General features: G+C 45.4%; 1 protein-coding gene across 1 annotated transcript in view; it reads left to right on the top strand.

The window, feature by feature from the left end:
* Nucleotides 1-25,540, top strand: part of Insc (INSC spindle orientation adaptor protein) — a 111,551-nt gene that overhangs the window by 81,781 nt on the left and 4,230 nt on the right. The window contains exons 8-11 of the mRNA XM_059251472.1: nucleotides 9,527-9,698; nucleotides 13,294-13,472; nucleotides 21,335-21,401; nucleotides 24,182-24,337. Coding sequence (XP_059107455.1) covers nucleotides 9,527-9,698; nucleotides 13,294-13,472; nucleotides 21,335-21,401; nucleotides 24,182-24,337 — 574 coding nt within the window. The remainder of the gene's footprint in view (nucleotides 1-9,526; nucleotides 9,699-13,293; nucleotides 13,473-21,334; nucleotides 21,402-24,181; nucleotides 24,338-25,540) is intronic.

Genomic DNA, 25,540 nt, shown 5'->3' with positions numbered 1-25,540 from the left:
ATACACTTTTGCTATTGTATCTAGTGGTTGTGCTAAGTCTACTTACACACTTTAGTAGAACGCTGACATGTCACGTTTTTCTGCACATCTGCACCGTGTGTAAAGAATGGTATCAAGAATGGCAGGTCTGCTTATTTCAATCACTGTTCTTTCTTTTGTGTGATCGCATCGACTAGCACCTCGTTAGATGGAAATGCTGTTGCTGCCGGATTCCTATGTCTTGCTACTGATGTCAGAGGAAGGCTGATGTATCATTGACTGTTTTGTTGCTGTGTATGATGTATCCTGAGGAAGTAAAGTCAGAAAGCAGGCACACTCTGCAAACTCTGAAGGTTGTGTAAACTTTCTTGTATCACAGTTGTCCCCAGGACACTGGTGTTCAATTCGATGTCTGTTAGACTCACATGAAGAGTTTTTAAAAGACATAAAGATAGATCATTAAAATCAAATTTCTGGTGTTTAAAATTCAGGTAATATATATTTGAGGCACGATTTTCCTGTGTAGCCCTGACTGTTCTGGAACTCACTCTGTAGACCAGGCTGGTCTCAAACTCAGAGATCTACCTGCCTCTGCCTTCCAAGTGCTGGGATTAAAGACTTGTGCCAGTATGCCTAGCCATTATTACAATGTTTAGTACTTCCCTGGGTCATGGCACCCATCATCTGAGAGTCGCTGACCTAAGCACTTTGGCTGCAGCCCAGGTCCCAGCTGGACCTCGGTGGGACTTTACTGAAAACTTGACACTTTCACATCAGCACAGGGCTAGTAACACTGATCCAAGGGACAGTCACCCCAAGCCAAATGCCTTCTGAACATCTATTTGAAATGTGCTTTAAGGGAAATCCTCTGCTGACAGAGATTGTTTTCTAGTTATACTCCCAAACCATGATGGTTTCTCTCAGCTCCCCTCGACCTTCTTTGCCTGTGCATCTTCCTCCCTTGGCCTTCCTGACTTTCCCTCAGAGGGGCCACATAGCCCTTTCTACCCACTCTTCCATTTCTATTGTGATGTCGTGTTTGCATTTATCCACTTGTGTTTAAAATAATGGGAGATGTGGGGCTGGAGCCTGGATATGTTGGCTTAGAGGAGGATGCTGTTATCTTTTGGAGGCTTGCTTAGTTTCTGTGGCTTTTATTGAGTTGCCATCTCTACCATAACTCTAAAACAAGCACATCTTATAATCTTCCTGCCTCAGCCTCCTAAGTGCTGGAATGATAGGCATTCACCACCAAGCCCAGCTCCTAAGACTGCTAATTTTCTCCTTCGTGATTCTGTCTACCCAAATATCTAAGACCTACAGGGAAACAGAAGAGAAGTTTTATAAGAGGAGCCTTGGCTCACAGGCATAGCTACGACATTGTCCTGAACATTGTCCAACCTGGTTCCTACTTCGATGCCTACTTCTGACCCACCAGATGCTCTGCCCGGTCCTTGGCTTCCACTTGTTCTTGTTTTTCTCTCCAACCACAATTGAATTTTCCTGACTGATTATATGCTAGATGAACTTGGACCCAGGAACAGGTTTCCAGTCTCTTTGAAATTCTCATTTGTCTTCTGTTTCCCTGTAGGTCTTAGATATTTGGGTAGACAGAATCACAAAGGAGAAAATTAGCAGTCTTAGGAGATGGGCTTGGTGGTGAATGCCTATCATTCCAGCACTTAGGAGGCTGAGGCAGGAAGATTGTAAGTTGAGGCAGAGGATGGCATGGACTGGATGGGGGGTTTGGAGGGGAGACAGACAAACAGACTCTGAAGCTCTTGTAATTTTCTCCCATGATCAAGTTTTCCTGCATTTACATAAGCCACTAGATAGCTCCTCTGGCATTCGCCGAAAACTAAACACAAAGCAAAAACAAAACATGTGCTCTAACACAAAGCTATGATGGCTGACCAGCACCAGTGATGTTTGATGGGTCTTGCACACAGCCTGCTTTCCTTCAGTGTTTGTGTAACAGCCACCTCTGACACTTGGGGGGGAGACGGGCAATCAATGGGAGAATTACTCATAAATCTGACATAGTTTTCTCACTTTGAATGCCCCAGAAGCATGAGTTCCAGACCCCCAGTGAGAATCTCCCCATTTGCTAGCTCTCTCTTTGCCAAACTCCAGGACTGTGAGCCCTGCTATCCAGGTGATACCCTAGCCAGACCAACTTCATCCCCACATGCACACCCACCAGGAACACCTGATCTCAGGCCCAGGCCTATCCCACTCTGTGTAAGAGCTAATTATCTGTAAGTGCTTCCAGCAGCCGTTTCTTTAAGGCTGTCAAAGTGCTTTGATTACACAACTCTCCTGGCACCAACTTTATGACTAAGGGTGGGAAATAGGCAATTAGGGGTTGGAGACTTTCCTGAAATGAGACTGGTGTTAGAAGGAGCTGGCCTCAGGCAGCGTTACTCCCAGGCCATTCATAGGAATGGAGCTCAATGACCTCCACTGACCTAGCCATGGCTTCAGTTCATCTCTTTCTTAAAGGCTCCATGGAGGTAGGAACACGGCAAGGAGCTCAGAAACAAGGATCAGAGTTAGCATGTTGTACTGTGTGGCCTGGGACGTCTCCTAGCTTCTCTGTTTTCTCATCATTCCTCCCAGACTGTAGCATGGCTGTTGAATACTGAATCTCAGCTGGGTTCCAAGGACCTAGAGAGAATCCAGTGCTTGGCTTCCCCGAGGGCCCCAAAGTAGAGAGCATGTGCACGTGACTCGGACAGACCATACCAGATGACACATGTTGTAATTGTCATCAGATCAGAGCGGTATGGCAGCTGGGAAGACAGAGATGGCCTCTGTCTGGGGAGGCAGGTGACTTGACCTGGGTCTGAAATGGTAGGCAGGAGGGAACTGAGGACAGCACTCCAACTTTGAGCAAACTGGGTTTGAGGAGCTCATGGAATATCCAGACCAATTGTTTTTTAGAATTCAATACAAAATGATCCAGTAGGGGTTTGGAAATATAGACGTGCATCTTGGGGGTGGGGGTGGGATGAAGATTTATCCCCGAGAGGCACCAGAGTGAGCCATCAAGGCCGTGCGGATGTGAGTCCAGTTTGCAGTGTGGTCCAGAGTGGCAGCAAAAGATGACGTCTGGCTGAGGGGAAGAGGCTAAGAGAGCGAGCAGAGAAATGCTGCTAGCGGAGGAGGACACAGCCCTTGAACTATGCTGGAGCCCTGGGAGAGAAGGCCAAGACCGAGAGAGCACTCAGCAGGAGGAGTCAAAGGAGAGGGTCTGACCCAAGTCCTCTGTAATCCTCTCCCTCAACACCCTCTTGTGTCTGTTTCTCTCTGCTCTTGTCACGTCTCTGCCTCTGTCACTTGTTTCAGTGCCATCCCTGTGCTGATGACTAGTTAGGCACAGGTCACAATGCAGATACTCAGTGACTGACAATCATTAGACATACAGGTGTAGTGCCAGGCATTGCCGGACTCCTTGCTGAGGGATTCTGATTATGCATCTTAGTGTTCCCAGTCAGTCATGGATGATACCCAGTTAAAAAGTCTTGGTTCTGGATTGTGTGATCAGATGTCCACACAAGTGGGTGGATCCCCTGCCAAGTGCTATGGTTTGTATCCTAAATGCCTCCCTGACAGTCATGCTAGAAGTCTGGTTGCAAGCCTGTGGTACTAATGGGAGGTAGTAGAACCACTGGACAGTAAGGATTAATGGAAGGAAGCTAGGACATTGACAGTGCCTTTGAAGAAGACGTTGGAGCCCTGGCTTCTTCTCTGTCTTTACCAGGTAGCTGCCATGAGGTGAACAGGCCTCCTTTGTAACATGCTCCACCATGATGTACTGCACTGTCAGGAGCCTGAAACAAAGAGGCCAAGCAATTAAGGGCCACGAGAGTACTGAAACCAGGAGCCTGGATAACCCTGTCCTCCTTGTGAGGTGATTTTCTCAAGTATTTTGTCACAGTGAAGGAAACCTGACTGACACATTACCCAGAGGGCTGAGCTTCTCACTTTTGGAGGAGACTGCAGAAAGGGACCTTGGAGGGAAGCCCCATTAGGAGGCTTTGAGGCACACAGAATTGAGGGACTCTAGGCATCAGGAGATAACTGCAAGACACAGGTGGGGATAGGATGGAATAATGGCACCACCATGTGGCAGGCACTGCCCATGCAGTCTCTCATTGAATAATTTAAATATTCCTTTAAAGTTAATATTTCAAATACCCATTTTGTAAGAAAAATGGAAGTCACTGATACTGGCATTATTCACCTAAATTTTAGGATACAGTCTCAAAGAGGTAACAAAAATTGTTTAAGTAGTTAAGAGACAGCAAGGATTCAGACAAATAGGTCTGGCCTGAATTGATGTAAATGGTAAAAAGCTCATAACCCAGTGGCTTGTGGCCCTTGGTGATGAGTTGTGGTGAGTTGGGCTGGATTGGAGCTTTGGAGATGGTGGTGTGTATGGAGACCAATTTGTGTGGCAGCCTGCTAGTGATGGGCTGAGGAAAATCACCAGCCTCAGAACCAAGGGCCAAGGAAATCTGGCTCCTACAAAAAGCCACCAAATATAAAAGACAAGCAAGACATATGAACAGGGTCCGCCAACTTACCAAACAAAAAAGCCCAAGCAAACCACACCAAAGCAAACCAAAATGGTTTAAAAGGCTCAGTCTCATTAGTATTGATACACACAAGTTAAAATACAGTTTTATGCCTCATCTTTATTAGCTACTTTTTTGTTGCTGTGATAAGACACCATGACTAAAGAAACTTAGAGAAAAAATTATTTGGTTTTCAGTTCGATAGGGAGAGTCCATAGTGGTGGGCAAGTCACGGCAGCAGGTGGCCAGAACATGAAGCTGGGGGATCATGTTTTATCTACATACAGGAAGCAAGGAGAGGAGGAAGTGGGATGAGACTATAGACCCTCAAAGCCTTCCCCCAGGGATGTAATTCCTCCATCAAGGCCACATCTCCTGAAAGTTCCATACCCACCCTAAACAGCATCACCAACTGAGACCAAGTGACTATTGGGGACATTGCTCATCCAACCATCAAATTACTAAACATTATAAACATAATATGAAAACCAGAGAAGGATGTGACATGAAATACCTTCCTATAGTGTTGGTAAGTTTTACTTGCTACAACTGTAGCTGAAGTTTTCCTGTGTCCCGCCCAGTCCACAGTTGCTCAGACTCAAGTAAACACACAGAAGCTTATATTAATTAAAACTGTTTGGCCATTAGCTCAGGCTAACTATTGACTAGCTCTTACACTTGAACTCAGCCCATTTATGTTAATCTATATGTCTCCACGTGTTCTGTGGCTTTACCTGTATGCCATTACATGCTGCTCCCTGGATGGCAGGCTGGTATCTCCTGACTCAGCCTTCCTCTTCCCAGAATTTTCCTTGTCTTCTTATCCCACCTATAATTCCTGTCTGGCTACTGGCTCATCAGCATTTTATTAAACCAGTGTACAAAAGCATTATTCCACAGCATACAACAATATGGCAAAGCAAATTAGCAGTATTAGTAAAGATGTTCAAATGCTGTGCCCTAAAAATTCCTATGTCAAGACTCCCAGGGAAACTGGCACATACTCAGAAGACTTTTCTAAGAATATTTGTAACAGTACTTGTCCAATATAGCGAACCTCAAAAGACACTCAAGTGACTATCATTAGGGGAATGTGTTCCTGAATTTCCATAGATTTGCACAGTGAAATAACATACAGCCATGAAAACATATGGGTCACAGACACACATGGTGACAGGAAGGAGTTTTATAAACCCAAGGATGTCTGAGGGAGAAAGAAAATCCCTTTATAGACTATAGCACCATTTACATCAGTTATAAAACCCACAAAGCTTAGTTTATTAGACAGAGAGCTAATAAAAACAAGGGCATCAACAACACAGAACCCAGGGTGAGGTCTTTTCAGTGATATGTGTTCACAGAGATGAGATGAAGAAGAAGCCTTAGCTTAATGCCATTTCTAAGATTTTGAATTTCTGAATACTCAGCATACATAGATCTTCCCATGGTTTTCCATTTAATTATTGGAATCCTTTATAAATCATGTTACCCCTTATACATTTATATATTCAATATACTCAAATGTAAACAAATAAGCATATATTCTATATTCTCCTACATAGATGATATATTTTATGAGTATATATGAATATATGTGCTATATATGTTTGTAATAATTTCTATCATGTGATCCATGTTGAAGGGATGATGTATTTCATAATTCAGAGGCAATCTGAAACACAGTCAACCTATCAGAAGAAAGCAAGACAATGAACAGTTTGTCCTTTGAATATCCAGGAACCCACAGGTGTTCTGGGAAACCCAGAAGCATCACCTGGGGCCAAGGATCTCTGGAATTGGTGTTGAGTTAGCTTCTGTTCCAATGCTGTCCTTTTTGAGTCTTTGTTCACAGCCTCCTCTTGTTTACAATGTCATCATGTTACTTGCATAAATCTACAATGTACCCTCAAGTTTTAGGTCAAATAGTTTCTGCTATTTATTCCCCATCTTCCCCAAACCCCCCTCATTCCGGACATCAAGCAACTCAAAGTGAACTAGCTGTGGTCCTCATGCTTACAAAACAGGGGTCCGGGTAGACACAGGATCAGATAGACACTTCATTGTGTGTTGCTAATACTGGAGAAGCATGAAAGTTTGCTGTGGACCTGTTACCAAGCTGACTCCTGGCCTAACTGTGAATATGGTAGGATAGCTCTGAGAGGAGCACAGGGATTCTCTTTTAAGTAACCTACAGTTAATTAGATGCAACCACAATCCCACTTGGAGACACAACATTCTTTTTTTTTTAATTTTTTTTTAAAATTTTTATTTTGTAATACAATTCAGTTCTACATATCAGCCACAGATTCCCTTGTTCTTCCCCCTCCCGCCCCCCTCACCTTCCCCCCAGTCTGCCCCCCATTCCCATCTCCTCCAGGGCAAAGCCTTCCCCACAGACTGAGATCAACCTGGTGGACTCAGTCCAGGTAGGTCCAGTCCCCTCCTCCCAGGCCGAGCCAAGGGACCCTGCATAGGCCCCAGGTTTCAAACAGCCGACTCATGCAATGAGCACAGGACCTGTTGCCACTGCCTGGATGTCTCCCAAACAGATCAGGCAATCAACTGTCTCACCCACTCAGAGGGCCTGATCCAGTTGGTGACCCCTCAGCCATTGGTTCATATTTCATGTGTTTCAGTTCGTTTGGCTATTTGTCTCTGTGCTTTATCCAACCTTGGTCTCAACAATTCTCGCTCATATAAACCCTCCTCATTCTCACTAATTGGACTCCCAGAGATCCACCCGGGGCCTAGTTATGGATCTGTGCATCCAGATCCCTCAGTAGTTGGATGAGGTTTCTAGCACGACAATTAGGGTGTTTGGCCATCCCATCACCAGAGTAGGTCAGTTCGGACTGTCTCTCTACCATTGCCAGCAGTCTGTTGTGGGGGTATCTTTGTGGATTTCTGGAGACACAACATTCTTTAGCATTAAAATATGAAGACAGCAGAAGTATCTTCTTGACCATGGGAGCCCAGAGAGAATCATCTTCCTAAGCTGGACTGTGAGTGTGTTAAGTCAAAGGTGGCTTCCAGAAGAAGTAGAGCATCTTCTGGGAAATCACTCTGCATGATGGATATTCGTGGCAAGAGTCACTTCCTCTACCATGAGGGCAGCGTTTTTGTAGTACAAGGCCCGGCACTTGGTTTGCACTTACACAGGCCACAGACTGACTGACTTCTGGCCTGGGGAGAGGGGTTCATATTTGAGCCTTGGGTCTCACTGGATCCTGGGACCACCAGCTCGGATTGGGCTGTGCATCAGGGCAGCATACTTGTTTGAGTCTGGCTGCTGTTCCAAGTGAGTCAGAGACCAGGGTAGCAGTGGCAGCTACAGTCAAGACACATTTGAGGGCACTGGATCGATGGAGATATTTTCCCATTAGGGACCTCATACTTCTTAGCAACACTCTTGACTGATGCTCAAAGGGAGGAAAAGGGACGTGAGCCAGTCAATTGAGAGGCTTCTTCCTGTTTCCAGGCCTGCAGCTGCCCTGTGGGCTCAAACGAGGTCTCTCCCCAAGGGCCTGTTAATAAAATACCTGGCTTGAGTCCAGTCCCACTGGGGGCAGGCTGACTGCTGTTTGTTCCTTGTATTAAGCACAGCCAGGTGGGTTTTACTGTGGACTATTCCCTGGGCTCTTGTTTCCACATTTGTCTCCTTTGAGTCTGAAATTGCCAATGGCCTTCACAGCTAATGGACCTTTCAGGTCCCAAGAGCCATTTAAGAGAGGAGCAGGACTGCAGGCGGTAGTGGTAATTAATCAAATGAAAGGCAAGCTCTGGGGGCCCACTAGAGCTAGTAGCAAGAAGCAGGGATGCAGACACCAGTCAAGCCTTCTCCCTATTCCTGCCTTGCCCCTGCCCTACCTCCAGCACTGGTCCTCAGCAGCTTAGCATCCTAGATCCTGGAGGAGCTGCAGGAACACTGATGGTCTATCTGTGCCAAGATCCTGCTCCTTCTCCCTAAAGCCCATGTGCTGACTCCTGATGGAGGGTAAGTTTTATGTTCAGGTGTGACTTCTCAGGGGGAAGTTTAATGTCCCTTTCAAAATGCAGGTGTTGAAGAGCAGACTATTCAGCTCAAGTTCCAAACCCATAAGTCTGAAAGTTAAAGATCCAGGGCAGGTGCACAATCTTTTCTAAGTTTTTCTTTCTGTCACAGTGGGATGGTTGCTGCAGTGATACAGTGACATACACATTCTACCAAGTGTGGAACTTGGCACAGGCACACTATGGGCACTCTAGAAGTGTCTCCTACTACTGTGCCAAGAGCAGGTCTGGCTGGGGTAGGACTGGGAAACACGTCTTTTTCTGGCATCTATGTCCCACAAGACCTTAACTTCTCTGGTTGGGCAGAGAGAGCAAGGCTTCCATGGAGCAAGGCTTCTGTGGGGAACACTGGAGGACAAGAGGGGAAAGGAGAGCAGCATTGCGCTCAGCCTGCTGCAAAAGGCGAAGATGGGAGGAGAGAGCCCACATTTCTTGACCTTGTCTTCTCTATAAGGCATTACCTGTTTTAGCATCTCCTGGCTTCCTGACACCCTGCTTCATGTGAGAGGGAACAGTATCAGGGATGTAAAGTCACACAGCATGAAAGATGGAGCCTGGCTTGGAGCTCAGGGTCAGAAGATCACTAAGTAACTCTTGTTTCTACTGCATTTTTCAGTGATACATGGCCAAGGTCAGTCCCTAGACACGTGGCTTACGGTCTGCTATCTAGAAAGTCCACAAGAGGTCACTTACCTTTCCTGGGCTCAAAGCAGAGGCATTTAAATGTCTAACTTTGGGTCATTTGGGAAGGGGTTCATCCTCAGGTATCCTCTGGCTCCACAAGGAGTGTGAGCTGTCCTCAAAAGTGAAGGTTGATCTTGTAGGATGAGAGGAGCTGGTTCTGCCGCCTGACTGTCCTAAGCAGTGGCACCCGCCCTTTCAAGGTACACAGGGAAGTTTTTTCTCTCCATCTGCAGGTGGATGGTATCCTGTGCTTGGCCGACATCTTGACTGATGACAGCCACTCAGAGGCCACTCGAGCTGAGGCTGCAGCTGTGGTGGCCCAAGTTACCTCCCCACATCTGTCCTTCACCCAGCACCTCACTAGCTTCCTGGAAAACATGGAGGAGATTGTGACAGCCCTCATCAGTAAGTTATCCTGGGTTGGGTGGAACCTTTATGTGAGAGGGCCTCAGTACAATTGTCTTCTGGAAGGATCAGGAAGGCCTTCTAACATACTTCTCACTAAACTCACAATCGGTAAAGATAGTCACACTAGTTGAAAGGTCACCATTAATGCATCAGAGGTGGCTTTGAGGAACTTTGTAGTCAAGAGTCTCCTATTGAAATGCACACAACTCCTTTAGAATCAACTTAAGAGGAGCTAGGGATCATGTGACCTTCCGGGGGGGTGGGGGTTAAGAGCCTGGGAGCCCAGAACAAACAGGGACTCAGACTTTGACTTCAATAGATTTTGTTCCTAAAATTTCAGTCATCACACTCAATGACTGAAGCAGTACTGATGAACACAAATGACTTCCCAGAGAGAACTAGCTTGCTACAACCTGCTGCAGGAAATCCCACCATTTGGCCTTGCATCATGTGGCCATGAACATATTGACTCTTCTTGGTCCCCCCTATTCAGACCTATGCATGCTTGGCAGGAGAGAGATTCATAGTCCACTAACTAGAATACTCTTTCTCTAGCCTTTTCTTTGCAGAACTGCAGGAACTAGGATTAATCCAGGTAACAATGTCCAGGAAACTTGTTTGGAGAGGTCTGTATTTCCACCTCCATTTATACCTTTGTTACTCACCATCTTCATAGCTGTCCTTTTGGTTCAAAATGAACTGAAAATTAATTAGGACTAGCTCTTAGAGTTGCCACACCAGGCTGGGAATATCTGCAGCTGCCTAGATTTAGAGACAGTGTAGGACACTGGGTAGGAGTTGGAACAGCTGCGCTTGGGTTCCAGTTTTTCACTTATCCATCAACAAACAGCTACTGACCAGCATAGAATTGTGTACAATTGGGCCACTCACTTACCAGGACATCTTGTAAATCTCACTCGACAATTTTCTTCCTATGTACAATGAGGGACTGCAACCCACTTCTCTAAAGAAGCCTATGGTTCTAGGCTTTTACTGCCAGAAAGAACTTTGCATATAGGAGACATCAGTTACATGGACTTTATGGTCGACCCTGGTCAGATCTCTTATGGGCCAGGTTTGGAGAGATGGGTATGCTGATAGACATCTACATTGATCCAAAGTCAAGAAAACATGGAATCCATAGAAAACCCTGGCTAGAGGGAGCTCAAGAGACCACAAAGCCCAGGGCTTACTCTATTTGAAAGGTGTAGGTCCAGAAAGGGTGAGAACTTTTGTTCAGGCTCAAGAATAGTGTTAGGATCCACCATGCCAGGGGTCTCACGCTCAGACTCCCACCAGGGCCTGGCAGGAAAGAAATGACTTGAAGGGAGCTAGATGGAAGAAGAAAACAAGAGGCTCTAGGCCCTGCATTCAGTTGAGGAGCACATGCACAGACTGAATGTGGACAGGCTTAGGTGAACTGCAGTTGATTTTTGCCTTGTGGGGAAGGATAACACATTTTAAGATAAGAACTAAATGCCAGACTGTGTAGCTCTCCCAAATAATAAACAAGCCAAAGTGTGTATATCTAAACAGCCCTTCACATTTGTTACCTGCCCATTCCTGTTTCTTTGTCCAGACTGCGTTTATCCCTGGAGAAGGAGAACCTTTGTATTTAACCCCGTGAAGATGCACTGTCCAGCCCACTCTCAGAGTCAGCAGATGGGATATATCTTCTGGGAAGGATGCCAAAGCTCTGTTCTTTGGTGGGAAATAGCCCTCCAATTTCTTGCCATTCCCTGGAAACATTTAAAAATGAGTCACTGGAATCTTCAATTTAATCTCCCTAACACATCCCAGGTGACTCAGACTGTAGTTCCAATAAATGTGCAGCAAAATTAAAAGGCACTTAGATGGCTGTGCTAATAATCGATGTGTCAGCATCACTGGCAAGTACATGAGGATGAGGGGCAGCGTTTATACCTAGGGACAAATCTGGCAGTGGAGTGGTCCCATACCAAAGCCTGGATATAGAGAGGTGAGCTTGGAGGGGGTCAGATGCCCCCAATGATTTTCCTCAGTCAGGGGATGAGGGGAGCATTGGCTGTGAGGAGCATTTAATTACTTGGCTAATCTGTGGTCCTAGCCCTGGGGGATGAGATCTAGATGTTTGCTGGTCACATCTGGGCTAGTCTACAGGGAACAGAACACCTCAGAGGTGGTAGGCATTACCTCCCCAATAGAACTGAAACCTATGTCTATGGGGCATCACAGAAAATGAGTCAAGAGATTGAAAGAAGAGGCAACCTGAAGTATAGAAAGCATGGGGATTTTGGAATCAGGTTGGCCTAGAGTTGTTCTTTACTAGCTATAAGATCTCAGCAAATCACAGCCTCAGGTATTTAATTTATAAAGTCACAACAAAATTAGATTACTGTAAAGATCATGACTGAACGATGTGGAAATTTAAAGCAGCTCCTGTCCCAGAGCAAATGCTCAAGAAATTGTACCCGTGGCTGCTTCCGTGGGACTTAACTTCCATACCTGAACGCATCCTTTTCTCCCTTGAGAATGGGTCCAAATGCAGTGGCACAGCACAAGGAAGACCTTAGGTGTTTGGTTGATATTCCTGTCCATCCCACTTTAGGGGGACCTAGAGCTCCATCTGTGAAGATGCCAGCTGCAGTACCAGAGCTCTGAAGAATCGACCAACACGGGGCCTATCTCATCTTTGTCTCCGAACTTTCTTCCTCTTCTGGAGTGGTTTTCTGAAGTGTGGCCTTCCTTTCTCTGTCTCTGTAGAAGTGTTACATATGGGACAGGGCTTGACTTGTCCCATCCTGACTGGTAACCCAAGTTAGAGCTGAGACTTGGAAGCTTGGGCCATTGGGACAAGCAGCACCATGGACAGAGCCTCTTGTGACTCTTGAGGTGACCATCTGTTTTAAGTCCTGTGATGGCCAAGGGAATTGTGTTAGGTAATGGAGGGATAGGCACTGTCCTTCTAAAAGGCCTCAGTACAATTATAAATGGCAGGTGGGGACATTCGGTTGGTGCTGGATCGTAACTACTGGACTGAAGAGAGAGCCATGGTACCCAGGAGCTTGTGTAGTACTTCTGCAGTCACATGACCTTTGCCATCTAAGACCAAAAGGAGATACAGAAGGGTGGCTGGAAGGCAGAGTCTCTGCTTTAACTTTAGTCTCTTCCTTCAGGCAAATTTAACATCCTAATGTACATGATTGGAGAGATGGGAACGCCTTCCTGCCTCATGGCCTCTGCACACGTTACTCCTCCCATCTAGAACACATCCTTCCTCCAAATATTTTCATGACTGGCTCCTTTCCTCTCTTGAGGCTTCAGATTTATAGTCACATTCTTAGAGACATTGTCCTTGTGTCCATCTTACCATCCCAAGAATCCAAGCACCTAGGGTTCACTTAATAACGTACTTACAGGTGAGCAGGAATCAAACACAACGGTTCCAATTCCAGTTCTGCTATCAATGCAGATGGCATAGTTCTCTCTTAGTAACTAATTTGTTCATCTCCAAAAAGAGTATCAAGACTTCCAGAGCTATTGTGGGGATCAAGGGAGATCAATCATGTGCATACCCTTGGCCTTGAACTGTTTCTTCCTTTTCACTATCCAGAACTGTGCCAAGAGGCCTCATCGGGGGAAGTCTTCTTGCTGGCCTCTGCGGCCCTTGCCAACATCACCTTCTTTGACAAAATGGCCTGTGAGATGCTTCTACAGTTGAATGCCATCCGTGTCCTCCTGGAAGCCTGCAGTGATAAGCAGAGAGTGGACACACCTTATACTCGGGACCAGGTGAGAAGCCTAGGGAGGCCAAGACTTCTACAGTTTACCTCTTGGAGCAGGACAAGCCCACAAATAGTCAGGATGGGAACAGGAAGAGATCATATTCACACAGGCCTAGTGTTTGCCTGATTGATTGGCTTCTGATACTCAGTGCCTATTATAGTTCTAGGTATTAGTTATGGGCACAAGGCTGGAGGGTCTATCTCATGTTGGTCTTCATTGTGTGTCTCCTTCTTTAGCTAGGTGCCTCCTCTTGAACCTCTCTCCCACATGATTTAGGGCACCTTCACCTTCAAGTGCCCTACCCTAGGCTTACTCTGGTCATGATCAGATGAGATCCAGTCAGGACACAATAAGAATAAGGCCTTTGGAGACAGGTGATGATGTGAATTCAGCAGATCTTTGCTGTAAATAATCATGTTACTTTGGGCAATTCATTCTTTCTTCATTTGTAAAATGTGTGTACATAATTACAGAGTCGATGAAGGAGTCAGATGAACTAGTGAATGCAGACTCTTAGTGTAGACTCTGGCACAAAGATGCTGTAGAGTGAGTGGATGACCCATTGAAGCTAACACTGTACACAGCACCGAGGGAGAACCTGCCGAGTGCAGCCTCCTTATGTGTAGAATGTGATGTTGCTTCCAGTGTGAATGACCCATGACTCTGCAGAGTCCCTTACCTGACTATGAGGAATGGCAGCCCCCCATCCCCATGAAGTCTTGCTGAGGGTACCTCATAGGAGTGAGGATATTGTTAAATAGGAGGCAAGGGGACACTCTCCCTGCATCTGGGTTCAGGAGGGGTTTTCTTTCTGTCCCCCTGCCTGAGCCAGGCACATCTCCCGCTGTCCTCAGGATGGCTTCACCTTCTGCCCTGGCTCTGTGCAGCCACTTAGCTAGAGAGAGCATACCCATTAAAGAAACAAATGGCTCTTTGCTATGGCAGAGGGAGGATTAAGGTGATCAGAGGGCTCTCTGTAATGAAGACAAAGAAGATGAATTGGGCTCTGAAGTGCTCACCGCCCCCTGAAATACTTAAGAAATTAAATACCCCATGAGGCTTCCGGTAATGAGCATGCCAGTGACGCCAATGCTGTGCAAAGCTTCCTGGTCTTGGCTATGTATGTACTTAGTGAACCTCTGTTTGGACAGTGAGAACTCCTCCATCATCTAGGCAAGCCAAGTCCACTTAATTTGTCAAGCCAAAGCCTCACTGGCAAAGCCCTTTCTATGCTCACCCTTGGGTATAGACCCAAGAACATAGCCATGGATCTGGGGTTTTTCATCTACTTCTGCTAATCTAGAGGAAGATAGCACAGGTTACATCTGGATATCAGGCATCAAGAAGATTGTCCTAGGCTGGGGATGTAGTATAGTTGGTGAAATGTTTGCCTGCCATACACAAAGCCTTGAGTTTGACTCCCACAACTGGGCACAGTGGTGCATGTCTGTAACTTCAGCCCTTGGGAAGTAGAGGTAGGAGGATCAGAAGTTCAAGGTCAGCCCCAGCTACTTACAGGGTTTCAAGCCAACCTAAGACCACATCTTAAAAAGAATAAAAGATAAAAAAAATTAAAAAAGTAAAAGAAGACCCTATTCAACTAGCAGTCTTCATGGTCCCATGATTTCACACCCATGGGGTGTTATACAGAGGCTATGCTATGCAGGGAGCTAACCATAGACACAACAGGGCATCAGAGAAGGACAGCCTCTAAGGCCTTGCGCAAGCAGCATATATCACCTCTGAAGTGGAGGGTATTTACAACAGAAATGTTACGAACCTGTCTGTGAATTGCTTTCATAGAGGTAGATGCTGCCTACATTTCCGTAGACATTCGTAGTCTATTTGGTACTTTAGAGCGGCCAATTTTATATTGTTTCTGGGACTTCAGTATCTATGCTACTTATCAGAAATCCGTTGATCAGAAATGCAAAATACTGGGAGTTGTAATAGTGACTTGTGTCTCAAAAGCTCTCTGTGGTTTCCAAGTCTTTGCCATGTGTGTAAATAAGAGTAGAAGCAACACAAGTTTTGGGCTTAGGTACACTTGAGCTCAGATCCTGTCTCTGTTGTTTCCTAGTTCTGTGACCTTGGACCAATCTCTTAACCTCTCTAAGACACAATTTTCTCATCTGTATAATGGAGATAATAACATTTCTTCTCTCCTCTGGCCCTTATATAATTAAACGGGATAGTGTTCACAAAGCATTTAGAACCGAAGTGGGTACTCAGTAGTGAGTTGGGTAGGTAACTATAATAGGATAGATTGGGTTGGTCTAGATGGAGATGCCTAATTTAGGGCAGGAATGGGGGGCTAGGAAATACAGTTAATGCAGTGGGGAATGTTGTATGGTGTGAAGTAGTGGGTGACATGTATGGCTTCAGGTTGTGTGTGGACACACACTAGGGGTGTGTGTGTGTGTGTGTGTGTGTGTGTGTGTGTGTGTGTGGTGTGTGTAAGGTTGAAAAGTACTATAAGCTAGATGGAGCTGGGGAGATGGTTCACTTGGTAAAATGCTTGTTGCCCAGGTGTGAGAACCTGATTCAAATCTGTAGAACCCACGTAAAAGCTGAGCAAAGATGCATACACCTGCAGTTTTGGTGCTGGAAGGAGGAGACAAGTGGGTCCATGGAGCCCCTAGGTTCAGGGCAGACCACTCAATATACACAGGTAGATAATGATCGATCTCTGGCTTCTACATGCATACATACATACATGAGCACACACATCATAGAGAGAGAGAGAGAGAGAGAGAGAGAGAGAGAGAGAGAGAGAGAGAGAGAGAGAAGAAGAAGAAAAAGAAGAAAGAGGAGGAGGAGGAGGAGGAAGGAGGAAATTCCAGAGCCATACTTGACATTGCTGGCTAGTTCTGATTAAAGAGTAATGTTAATTACAGTTTTATGAACATTGGCTTTTTTTTTTCTGAATCCCTGGGCAACACATGATTCGCTGTTAGATGTATACCAGGTGTTCTCTGTCATCAGGTCTGTCAGGCCAGACCATCTGTCTCTGATGAGTGTTCTGGACATACTTCTCTTGTCTTCCATGCACTATAATCTTCAGGGTTATCCTACAGCACAGCAGGTGAGGAGGGATGCTGCTGGAGTCAAGGTGTGGTCAGAGTGACTGCTAAGAGTGCTAGGGATGTGACACAGCCTAGGCTGTGACGTCATGTCTGCCTGTAAGCAAGGATTTCTGGACCACCTGCTCTAGGGGAGCCCAAGATGATCATTTTTCCTGTGTGTGCTGCTATCAGAAGAATAACCAACCCACTTCCTACCAACCAGAAACTTTTATTTTTGAACTAGTGACATGGGGACCCCCTGCTGGTCTGGGTTAATTTGCTATCTACTTCAGTTTTCCTAAGGTCTTTGTTTGCCAACTGAAAGATGATTTCAGAATGCCACAGAAGGCATTGGTTGTTTTCTAGCTAGGAAGGGCTCTGCCTTAGTTTCTTGTTGCTATGGTAAAACACCATGACTGAGGCAATCTGTGAAAGAAAGAGTTTCTTTGAGGCTTATAGTTTCAGAGAATTAGAGTCCATGACCTTCATGGCAGGGAACATGGCAGCAGGCAGACAGGCAGGCCTGGTGCTGGAGCAGTAGCCGAGAGCTCACATCTTTATCGATAAGCGTGAGGCAGAGAGAGCTAAATGGGAATAGTGTAGGCTTTTGAAACCACGAAGGCTACCCCAGTGACACACCTCCTCCAACAAGGCCACATATCCATCCTACCTATTTCTTCTCAAATAGTTCCACCAACTGGGGACCAAGTCTTCAAAGAGATGAGTGGGGACCATACTCATTTGAACCACCACAGGGTCCTCCAAATATGAAACCTTTCATTCCCTTGAGTTGATCTCCATTCCCAGTACCTACCTCTTGGTAACATCAGTGTTCAGCCCCTTCATGTGGTTGTCACATTGCTAGTGTTCCTTGAATAAATTATTCAAGGTCTGGGTCCTTTCAGGCCCTGCCTCTTAGAGGCATGCTGTGTTTGGTTTGGTTTGTTGGTTTGTTGGTTTGTTTTTTGTTGAAGACAGGGTTTCTCTGTGTAGCTCTGGCTGTCCTGGAACTCACTCTGTAGACCAGGTTGGCCTCAGACTCAGAGATCTGCCTGTCTCCGCCTCCCTAGTGCTGGGGTTAAAGGCATGCAGCACCACCACCCAGCTATGTTTGTTTAATTTAACAAGTGTTCTGGGTGATTGATATGACACTGTGAATGCTTATAATAGTTTTATGACTTATTTTTCTCTACTGTGCTCTCCTGTGGTGCTTATACCAAGTGATACTCCACAGAGATGCCCATTCCTATTCCCCCAAATCAATGAATAACTTACTGTACATAGCAAAAGGGATTTTGCACAAAGTGATTAATTAAGGCTCTTAACCTAGGAATTTCATCCAGGTGGGTCCAATGTAATGACACATGCTTTTATGTGAGGAGTGAGGAGGACCAGAATCAGAGAAAATGGCTAGGGTTTCATTATTGACAGTTCTTTTTCTCTCATTTTGGACAATGAATGTTGTGGGCTGAGTGGAAAGAGTTAGATGGAAAAGTTGGGTTGAAGATGCAGTCCCCAAATTGAAGGATATATAAAGTACACAGCCTTTTTAAAACATAATTGTTTGTTTATTTATCCATTTACTTAAATATGTGGGGGTATGGACATGTGTGTGCAGATATATATACCTGTGTGCAATTGTGGACTCTCTCCTTTAACCTGGGGCTTTCTCAACTTGTCATTTGGATGCTGGAGTCCAGACTCTGACAGCACTAAACCATCTCTCCAGATCAGGTGAAAGAGAAAGTCCATGCTACACAGATTACAGTTCATCTGGTTCTCCCCGGGAGCCCCCAGAATTAACGTGTGTGTGAAGTCCCTAGAATTAACATGTGTGTGTGCGCGTGTGTGCACCTTAATCAAATACGATCTGTTTAAAACTTCAGAGCTCCAGCATTGCAAGATAATAAAATTGTTTTAAGTTACTAAGTTTGCAGTAATCTGTTACAGCAGCAATAGGAAACATACTCTTTCATTAACCAAGGCACATTAGGTTGGGTACCATTGCTAGAGTCATGTGGATAACACGAGATGGAGCCAGGATCTGAGCCTACACTACCTCTCATCTAGGGTATTTCTTGAGGCCAATGTCCTCTGTGCTCACCAGGTAACTACAGAGGGATCATGAAAAACAGGCCTTGATTTTGCATCAGTTGAATAAGTCTGGGCCCGGAGAAACTGTGGATCTGGCTCCCGCATTCCGTATCCTGACAGCATTGTTAGCTTGCTTCCAGCCAGGTAAACCAGCTGTCCTTAAAACTGCAGTTGTGGGGCTAACTGCTAGGTGAAAACATTGGATTCTCTCCCCTCTCTATCACATTGCATACAAGTGTGTTTCAAAAGGGAGACTCCAAGCAGGGTATAATTGGCATTTATTCAAATTGTGCTTAATTGATTACTTCATCTGCACCTCAGAAAACCACATGGGGTACAGGCTCTGTAAGGAGGAAGTAATTTTCATTAACAGGATCTAAATTAGTCCAACACAAAGACCTACCTGGTGCCTGTGACTCAGCTAATGATTGCCACATAATGAAGCCGCTGCTGAAGACAAAGCTTTTATTCCGCTTCCTCCCTTCCTCGTTCCCTCTCTTCCTTCCTTTTTTTCATGAATGTACGGGTTAAATGAGAGTCTGTATTCAGAAATGTCTGTCTGCTGAAGGGTAGGGCATGGCAGCCCCTGTGTAGTCAGAACAGGCTGTGCTCTTGGTGTTACTAACAGCCCAAAGATAGCAGGATGCACTGCAATCTGACAGACTTGACCCCTGTGTCTCTCTTGTGACTGTGCACCTTATGGCTCTTGGGGAACCTTCCATTTGAGGGCTGCATCTATAACCTATCTTTTCTCTCTAACTTCTTCCACTGAGCCCACAAATACTCCCTATTCTGAAGTAGGAGAAAAAGAACTTTCAATATGTACTTACCACTCCTTTCATGAAACCCTGGGCATTGCAGTTGACTTCAGAATAAGATTATTGAGGTGTTTCCCTGGACTCTCCCAACATCTCACTCTAGTCATTACTTACCCATCCAGCCCCTGACCAGTTCTGAGTGGGGAGGGGCTGGTGCATAGATCTGTCTTCATAGTCAACATGTATTGAGAAGGAGGGAGAGATAGGTATTCTATTATTATGACACTTTTTCTGTTCTGTTTAAGAGATCTTTTAGATGGTTTATTATGGACAGTAATATGCTAACATTAAACCAGTTAAAATTCAGTAAATGCTCTTTCTTGGTAAACCTTGTGTACCATTCATGCTTAGGATTGAAGCTTCCTGTGCTATCCTCTGTACACTATCACTGCCATCTCAGAGTTGGAGCATGGCTCCTGCTCAGACCATCCCACCAGCTTGAAAGGAGCTGTCTGGGGAATGGGCTCACACCTGGAAGAAATACTATTTTTATTTTACTATTTATTTTGATTGCCATCTGCATGCTCTCTGCTTCTGTAGAGACAGGCACATTTTCACCATGTGGTTTCTTTTAGGAACACTATTACAGGCTATCTCTGTTGATAGTACCCACACTTCCATCCTCAGCTTGTTGTGGAATATCATTTTAAGATGTGTTACATCAATTTGTGCTGTGGAACATTTGTTTGATTATGCAAAGATGTGTTGCATTCTTTTATGTTGCATTTGTTCAATTCTATGAAGCTCTGCAACTTTGCCTGTCTAAAACACCTGATTGGTCTAATAAAGAGCTGAATGGCCAATAGCAAAGCAGGAGAAAGGATAGGTGGGGCTGGTAGGTAGAGAGCATAAATAGAAGGGAAAAAAAGATCAAGGAGCAAGAAAAAAAGAGGAGTATGCTAGGTGCCAGCTATCCAGCCATCCAGCCAGCCATGGAGTAAGAATGAAAGTAAGACACACAGGGGTAAGAAAAGGAAAAAACTAAGAGGCAAAAGGTAAATGGGATATTTAAGAAAAGCTGGCTAGTAACAAGCCAAGATAAGGCTGGGCATTCTTAAGTAATAATAAGTCTCTGTGTGTATTTATTTGGGAGCTGGGTGGTGGGGCCCCAAAGAGTAAAAGAACCAAAGAGTAAAAACAACCAACAACATTAGCTTGTTTATTTTTTTATTTTTTACATCATTTATAGTTTAGGTCTCTTGCTGGATATTCCTTATTCCATTTTTGTGCAGTGAGACCCCTTTATTGTGCCTACCCGACTGTAACCAGTCCTGGATATCCATTGAATATCAGTGTCTTATCATGAATGACAAAGTCCTCCAGTGGTGATCTGTAATTGAGGCTTGTAGACCACAGACCTGTAAAGTGTGGCTAAGTTAAATTTCTCATCAGAGTCTACCTTTTGTGTAAGCTCTCTTGCCTCGAGCTGAGCCTTTTTTCATTTCACCTTGAAGGTCAGTATCAGGAAAGGAAATTGACGCAGGTGAACCTAATTAAAGGTGGATCAAAGAGTCGGGAGATCAAGCCAGAACAGAAGACATAAGGGGCCAGGAACCTGCCAATTTTGTCTGGATTTTAGGGGTTAGGCTAAGAGGGTTCCTGCAGCCAAACAGCTAGGTCTCAACTTCATCCCCGCTGAGGCTGTTGTCTGCTGGGGGCCCCAGACAACATTTCAGAGCCACCCACTGATGAATGGGCACCAGCCACTGGAACTTACATCTGGGTGGCAGGAGCCCATGAGAATGGAAGACAATACCATGAAAGGATGGGCAGATGTACGGTAGGGAGCCAGGCTGGAGGAACACTCTGCAGCCCCCAGCTGACCTGCCTTCAGAGAGTACCCTGGGAATTGTGCGTGTCTGTTTTACAGTTTCTCAATTCCATTTTCCAGATTGTGACCATCTTGGCAAACATGTCTGTGCTGGAGCAGTGTGCCTCCGACATCATTCAGGAGAATGGTATGTCTAGGCATGCCCTGTGGATTATCAGGGTATATAACACCATATGCCTCTTGATTGTGTAAATCCTGTGTGCAGATATATAAATATACATACATTTCTATGTCTGTATGAGCATATACACCCACAAATACATGAATGTGCATGCACGAGCACACACATAAACACACAGAATTCTGTGTATAACCTGGTCAAAAATGAAATGCTTGTTTGCCTTCATAGGCTTAAATTCTAGTGGGAGACAGAAAACAAAAAAGATAATGCTAGGTCGTGATAGTGGCATGAGGACAAAAAGGCAGTAAGGGGGGTAAGATTGTCCCCAAGTGAGGAGATATTGCTATTTATTCACATTATTGTATTTGGCCTCCATGGAAAGCTAATGGGAAGGAGTGGAGGTAAGGAGGAGGAGAGAGGGAATCTCCCTTCCAACTGGCCCTCTGTTCTACCTTATGTGTTCATGGTCAAGGAGAGTTGGAACCTGGGCTTGTCAGCCTGAAGGCTGATGTAAGCAGTTTCTGTCAAAGACAAGGTGGCTGCCTTGCAGCTGGGAACAGAGCTGGGGTGGCTGGAGTTTCCTGTGACTGAGGAATAAGGGAGCAATTAGCAAGCAGTTGGAGACCTGAGACACTAATGAGAGTGAGCTGGGAGTCTGGGTACCTCTGCTCTCCTAAAGTCCCTTCCCCCAGGCTGCCCTGCTGTCTTAACAAACATGCACTTGCCCGTTCCCGGGACTAATTGAAACACACCATTTTGTGTTAATTTCCTGAGATTGAGCTAATAATGAGAAACTGTGCTGAGCCAGCTGAGGCCAAGAGGAGAGGCTGCGTGGTGTCACTTGTACGCTCCTCCTTCAGCACTTGGAGTCTTGGCTGAAGTGGCTGAGGACAGCAGGCTGCCACTTGCCTGTGCCTTTGAGGTTGGGATAGCTGCCATCTGGAGAGTGCTTTGTGGCTTACCAAGTGCTGGTGACTAACTCACTGAGTCCACAGTGGTGAAAACCTACCGTGTGCCTGGCATTGTGCTGGGCAGCGGGGACATGGAGTTTAATGAGCCCCCGGGACATTTGTCCTAAAGGATCTTCCTGTCCATAGTGAGAGCCTAGTGTTGATGTATAAGATAGTATAGCCACTAAAGGAGGCAGGAGGGTAGTAGAGTCTGAACACCAGAGCTGTACGGGGTGGGCTGGAATTCTGGCTGTTTATTCATGAACAATATGGCCTCTCTCTTTTCTCTCTGAAAAGTGAGAACAGTAATGTTTGCTCTCTGGAGAGTGTGAGGATAACCATGAAGAGTGTCAGGGCAGTGTCCAACCCAGGATTAGCCCTGTACCAGGTCTAGTCTTTCTTTCAGTGGCAGTCTCATGGGATTTCACAGAGAGAGTTTAAGGAAGACAGTATTTGTCAGAATAGAACAGGATTTGAGGGATCTAAATGGCAGTGACATACCAAGAGGCCACTAGACGCCTCCAGGAGACTTCTGGGTCTTGATAAAGGAAAGCCCTGTTAAATAGTCTGGGCTCTGAGAGCCCATTACTAAATCACAGGTTGTAAATGTAGATCCATTTGCAGGATCCAGACACAGCCAAATAGACGAGGTGGACAAGGATTAGCCCGATCTCATTAATAATAGTAAACAGAAGATGGTGTGGAAGTACACGCCTATAATCTCTGGTTCAGGAGGCTGCAGCGGGAGGATTTTGAGTTCCAGGCCAGCCTCAGCTACATAGCCAGTTCCAGGCCAGCCTGAGATACGTAGCACATCCCTGTCTTGAAACAAAAACAAAAGTAGAAATTAACAACAACAATAAGCTGCTGGCCATATAGAATGTATGTGGGGTCACTATTGTCAATTCAGAAGATAAATGTTAGAATTCAGAAATCTAGATTTTTATGGAAATCATCAACTCTCATGCAACATAATTCTTGAAGCCACAAAATAAAGTAAAACATATCTTTAGATCATGTCTAGTTTAAGTTCCCATCTGGCTGGTCGGGACTAGGGTGGTGGGGGGGAGGGGCAGCTTACACAGAAGGTGGGCTGCTGCTTTAAACCTGTAGATGGGAGATATTAGAGAATAAGAGGGAAAGGGGCATTCCCCTCAGAACGAATGGGCAAAGGCAGGCTAGGGACATGGATATGGGTATTCTTTATAGAACAAACGGGAGGCAGATCTGGCTTAGGGGGGAGATAGGAGGCTCCTGAGTGAAATTCAGCCTCAACCTGGCATTCCCACTGTGAATGCATTCGCTCTAGTGGTTCTCCAGCCTAAAGGTGAGACACCTCCTGCCATGGGACTCAGCACCTTTGGCCTGTCTCAGAGGCAGCCCCATCAGAGGTGACAAGGTAATGGGACCAGTCATCCAAATTCCACCCAGCACCCTCATGTGCTGTGTGCTCTGGGCAAGAGGCTTACCTCACTCTGGGCCTCAAAGTAGATTTACCATGGTCATGCCCACGAGGCCATTGTGAGGTTTGAGGGGACTGAGCATTTACTGTGCATATAACACAGTGTGAGATAAACCATAAAACCAATAATGGTGCTTTAAAAAGTGAGAATGTCTTCTAGAGTTTTTAGTGATGTGGTGCTTAGAATCAGACACATCCCCATTGATGAGGAGAAGAAAAAGACCACCATATCCGGCTTCCACCTCTGTTTGAGATTCCCCTACCCCAAGCCTTTGCTTAAGCCTTTCTTCCGTCTGTCCAGCTAGCCCCACTAGGAAAGCTCAATACTGGGAGTGAGTCTACACTGTCCAAATTGTCTGTTGCCTCCTGCCCAGGTGTCCAGCTCATCATGGGCATGCTGTCTGAGAAGCCAAGGTCTGGGACTGCTGCTGAAGTGGCAGCCTGTGAAAGGGTACAGCAGAAGGCTGCAGTGACGCTGGCCCGCCTCTGCCGAGACCCAGATGTGGCCCAGGAGGCCGTGCGGCTCAGCTGTAAGTGATACTGGCTGGGGTTGGAATGGAACGGGGAGCTTGGGATGGAAGTAGCTGTGATTTCATGGTGGTGTCAGTGGGCAGCATATTAGCGCTAACTGGGGTGAACCCCACTGTTTTGTGTGCTGGGACATGTGGGGTAGAAACTGTGGGGATAGCCCCTAGTCTAAATTGTAACAAGAGATAAAGTTAGCCAGGATATTGACTGACCTGCAGACTCCTTGTCATTCAGAACCCAATTATTTCCTTCACACCCATGTACTCATGTATTTACTTATTCTCCATTCATTTGTTTATTTAATCAGTAATTCATTGATTGGGTTATTTGTTTATTCACTAGTTCACTTACTTGCCATCAGACTATCCATTACTTCTCTCTATCATTGTTAGCTTCCTATTTGCCTAAATATTTCCAGAACCTCCATTCTCTGCTAACTTCTAAAGTGGTGGTTCTCAGCATGTGGGTTATGACCCCTTTGGTGGGGGTCAAATGACCTTTTCCCAGGAGTTGACTAAGACCACCTGAAAATACAGATTTTTACATTATGATTCATAATAGTAGCAAAATTACAGTTATGAAGTAGCAATGAAATACTTTTATGGTTGAGATCACTACAACATGAGAGACTGAATTAAAAGGTTGCAGCCTTAGGAAGGTTGAGATCCACTGTTCTAGAGGAATACAATACCAGCCCTGAGCACAGAGTGGTGACAGATGGAATGGTCTGCGTGTCAGAATCAAGAGAGTGATGCTCAAAGTGTATCTGGTAGACAGAACAGTCCCTGCTTTATGGGTGGGTTGAAGAACGTTTTTAGCAAGGACATGTATCTTTTTGTGGCTTGTAGCAACATTTCCCTAATAAATCCCTAGGAAATGTTAATGGGGCCCATAGTTTTCTATAATTTTGGCTAAAGTATATTTTCTGAATGATATAGCCAATTAAAGAAATACATAGCTGTGAGGTCCCAGTGCACAGGTGTGAATGTTAAACATTATGCTGGTAAAACTGGAAGTATATACTCCCAAATCCTTGCTCAGAGAAATGGGCAACATGTCTGCAGCATTTACAAAAGATCAGCCCAGGCCAGTGCTCTGGCACTTGTGGGTTTGGCTTTGACATTTTACTTTTCTTTCCCGTGAGCAGAGAGTATAAAGTTTCCTGAAAATATTCCTCCAGGTAGGTTCAGCGTCTCCTCTGCAGA

The sequence above is a fragment of the Peromyscus eremicus genome, chromosome 1, assembly GCF_949786415.1.
Source record: "Peromyscus eremicus chromosome 1, PerEre_H2_v1, whole genome shotgun sequence".
NCBI lineage: Eukaryota > Metazoa > Chordata > Mammalia > Rodentia > Cricetidae > Peromyscus > Peromyscus eremicus.
Note: the sequence above shows the minus strand (reverse complement) of the source record. Positions and strands in the feature narration are given on the sequence as shown.